General features: G+C 34.7%; 1 protein-coding gene across 5 annotated transcripts in view; it reads right to left on the bottom strand.

Annotated features, from left to right (window-relative positions):
- Positions 1-3,705, bottom strand: part of farp2 (FERM, RhoGEF and pleckstrin domain protein 2) — an 85,805-nt gene that overhangs the window by 2,426 nt on the left and 79,674 nt on the right. For 3 of the 5 annotated variants that reach the window (XM_016544811.1, XM_016544812.1, XM_016544815.1), the window contains 2 exons: positions 944-1,051; positions 684-835 (listed from right to left, as the gene is read on the bottom strand). In XM_016544811.1, coding sequence (XP_016400297.1) covers positions 684-835; positions 944-1,051 — 260 coding nt within the window. Of the gene's footprint in view, positions 1-683; positions 836-943; positions 1,052-2,397; positions 2,416-3,705 lie in introns of those variants that run through there. The other 2 variants (XM_016544814.1, XM_016544816.1) reach the window with 2 other exon arrangements.

Below are 3,705 nucleotides of genomic sequence, written 5' to 3'. Positions count from 1 at the left end.
TGTGTTTCAGTGCGAAAGCAAAATCACTTTATTTGGCCTTCCGGAAGTAGATGCAATTAGGAATCATTGGTTAAGATTTATTTACAACAGAACAGCACAACCCAGATGTTCGGATGTTCGAATTTGTGCAACGCATTTTATGGACGACAGTTTTTTGAACCTAGAAGAGTACAAGGCTGGCTGTGCACAAAGGCTATTTCTAAAAAAAAAAAAAAGGGTCAATTCCGACTTTGCTATGACAATTTGGCGCTTCTGAATCAGCGACTGTAAGTATGTTTTGTTACTAGTTTAAGTATTTGCTATTGACTGTTCAAATGCGGAGTTTTGCGCAGCGCAGAGTAACGCGTCGTGTGTGTGTGTGTGTGTGAGAGGGGAACAGGGTCACATCACAGGAGAGTGAACTGCCTGTCAGAAATCATAGCACGTCAGCTGTCTTAATATTAAAATAATGTGTTTTTTGAAACTTAAACCGCATAAACACATTTCATTACACCAAATACACAAAATAATGTTCTTTTTAGCAGCATCATATGACCCCTTTAATTTGATAAATTACCAAATCATTAAAATGATACACTGAAATCAACTGACAGCCCTATGATTACGTAATTAATATGAAACAAAGAATAACCAAAATAATAATTTTAAAATAAATTATATTCTTTTTTTTTTTTTATCCATACCTTTCAAATGTATACTCGCTCTCTGCCCTGAAGAAGTAAACATGGGATTTGAACTGCAGCTTGAAGACGTACTCCTTATGGATGCTATCCGAGTCCCCTGGGGTGCTGACTGTGTAACCTAGCAATGGCAGACTGGCCAGGGGGAAGTCATCCTGGAACAAAAACAAGAATTAATTATAAATTATCCAGACCTTTAGACCTTCTACAGGAAGTTTAATCTTTCAGAATGAACATCAAATACATCAAACAGCTGTTATTACCTGGTGTGTCTTATAGAAGAACAGGCAGAAGTTGGTGAAGACGACCCAGAGTTTCTGCCAGCCGTTGCTGTTCTTGAACTTCCTTAGGAGGTAACCAGACAGCTGGTTCTGTAATGGAGGGCAACAGGAAGTTTTAAAATTCAACTGCTACAACACAGCAAGAACCCCTCATTCACAAAAGACCATTAGAGTTTAATGAAATTTACAGCTGTACAAAACACAGAAAGAATAAGCTAGGGCTACACGATTATGACAAATCATAATTGTCGATTATTCCCTTGAAATTGTAATTGCGATTATTAATAACGATTATCACAATTTACATTGAATGATGTTTATACCATTGTTTAATGCAACTTCATGCCGTATTTTTATATGAAAATAAACAAGCTGAAAACACTCTAACTGAAAAACCTTTAGTGCTTTTCTATAGTATTAAGCCTCAAATGTCAAATATACACCAGATTGGTTTCTTCTTTAAAGTATAAAAAAGGTAAAAATATGAATGGTATTATAATGTTATACTAAAACTAAATCAATGGAAAAACATAAGATAACATGTAAAAAAAAAAAAACATATCTTAAGCGTGCAGAATAACATAAGTGGACTTTGAACGATTAATTGCCACTTTGAACGATGACGTAATTGTGGCATCCATAATTGTAATTGCGATTAGAAATTCGATTAATTGTGCAGCCCTAGAATAAGCTGAAGAAGAGAGTACCACTTTTCCAAATGAGCAGTTAAAGAAATCATAATAGAAAAGTCTCAATTTCACTGGCAGAGCTTGAACTCTTCTACACATATTTCTTACGAGTCAGTGAGAAATGTCTAAAAATGGGTCACAATGAATTTGCAATGAAAGACCAAAGTCATCCAGTTTCAAAAAGAGTTAGTAATTCGATGTCACGAGTGACAGAGAGAGCTGGTGACGCAAATGTACAATTTGTACAATGTTCAATTATTAATTCATAAATACGGTATAATTTCATTTAAGGGTGTCACACCACATGATATTGTAAAACATTGACTAGCCTTTCCTTGTCATAAAACAGTCAAATTATCTGTTTTTAAACTTTGTCTACAATTTGGTTGCACCACATGAAAAAAAGGTTAACTCAATTAAAAAATAAATAAATAAAATAAATAAAAAAATAATAGAATTTAAGGACAAATTTCTTAATGTTTATTTTTTTGGACAATTTTGATTTATTTAATGATGATTTTTCTTTGTGATATAAGGTCAGATGTATCATCAATCAGGCCTAAGTTTTGTAATATATAGCCCTACATAAAACGACCGACCGACAGACAGACAGACAGACTTTTGATTTAATGTCAATGTATTTTTAAATAAATTAAAACAAGGATGAATTTGGATAAGGATCACTGTATTTTAATGTTTTGTGAAGTTTTCATATTCAAGTGAAGGTCTTCAAAACCTCATTGGTACCTGGTTCATGCGCAGATAATCATTGAGAGAAAGGTTCTGGTTTCGGTACCAGCACACATGAGTGATGGTGTTGGGTCTCTGGCCCTGACCGAGCAGGTACCGAGGGGGGAGCTCTGGAGACACGGCTGGAGAACTGAATACTGAGAGCAGGCAGGCAGGCAAACAGAGCACAGGCACAGGAACAGATGTAAACAGGAAGGAGGACAGATAATGTGGTGCAGAGAAAGTGATGAAGACAAAAAGAACAACAAGAAGAAAAAGAGAAGAACAGAAGACACAGAGTGTTAGAAAGTTAGCTTTCAGTCCCTAAGTGAGGAAAAAAAGACAGATCGAAAATTCTTCAAATCATATAAGAAATGTTAGAAGAAATGAAGCATCCATGAAAATGTTCATTTATTCATTCAATTTCATTCCAAAAGGCAGTTATACTGATGGACAAATAAAGAGGAAAAAAATGTTACAGACATAAAAACATGCAAGGGGAAGGGTGGAGAAGCTACTGGATGTGGCGTAACTGGAAAATATGAGGGTGAAGAAAAAGGAGACAGCAACAGAAAAAGATTCAAGAGTCTTTGCCCCTCATTCACAAGCTACGGTTGCGGTCCAGACCTCAACAGCCAGCCTCAGAGGTGTGTGTGTGCTTGTGTGTGTACGTTTATGTCTGTAAAGCTCAAACTGGGTGAATCTCACAAAACCTCTTAAAGCATGAGTCAATTTTCACCCCAAAACTGGTATTTAAACACATTATTAAACATTTAAATTATTATTCACACTGAATTTATGATAAAAAACTGGGTTGGAGAGCATGAGATTTTTTTTTTTTTTGCATTACAGTACTCACAATTCAGAGTGAAAATGTTTATAGCTGACATGAAAATAATAAGAAGAAAAAGAAGGAGGAGAAGGAGGAAAAGGAGAAGAAGAAGAATACAACAACAACCATAATATATAAGTTGTAAGTTGATGATAAACTTTAACAAATAAATGAACTAATTAAACTATGATTATTTAAAAATGAAGTGTATAAATATATTGTAGAATATTTGTTGTACTGAATTAGCAGAAAACAAAACTATGATTGCAAAGGATGATATTTTTTTCATTACAGTACTTACAATTCAGGGTAATAATAATAAATGCAAGTACTGAATTTATGACAAAAATAAACTGTAAAACATTAAAAAAATGGAGGAAGGAAGGAAGGAAGAAAGAAAGAGAAAGAAAGAGGGGAGGGGAGGACAGGACAGGACAGGACAGGACAGACAGACAGAAAGAAAGAAAGAAAGAAAGAAAGAAAGACAGACAGAC

The sequence above is a fragment of the Sinocyclocheilus rhinocerous genome, unplaced genomic scaffold (genome assembly GCF_001515625.1).
Source record: "Sinocyclocheilus rhinocerous isolate Xijiao unplaced genomic scaffold, SAMN03320098_v1.1 scaffold2867, whole genome shotgun sequence".
Taxonomy (NCBI): Eukaryota; Metazoa; Chordata; class Actinopteri; order Cypriniformes; family Cyprinidae; genus Sinocyclocheilus; species Sinocyclocheilus rhinocerous.
The sequence above is the reverse complement of the archived record's forward strand: the minus strand, read 5'-3'. Positions and strand labels throughout refer to the sequence as shown.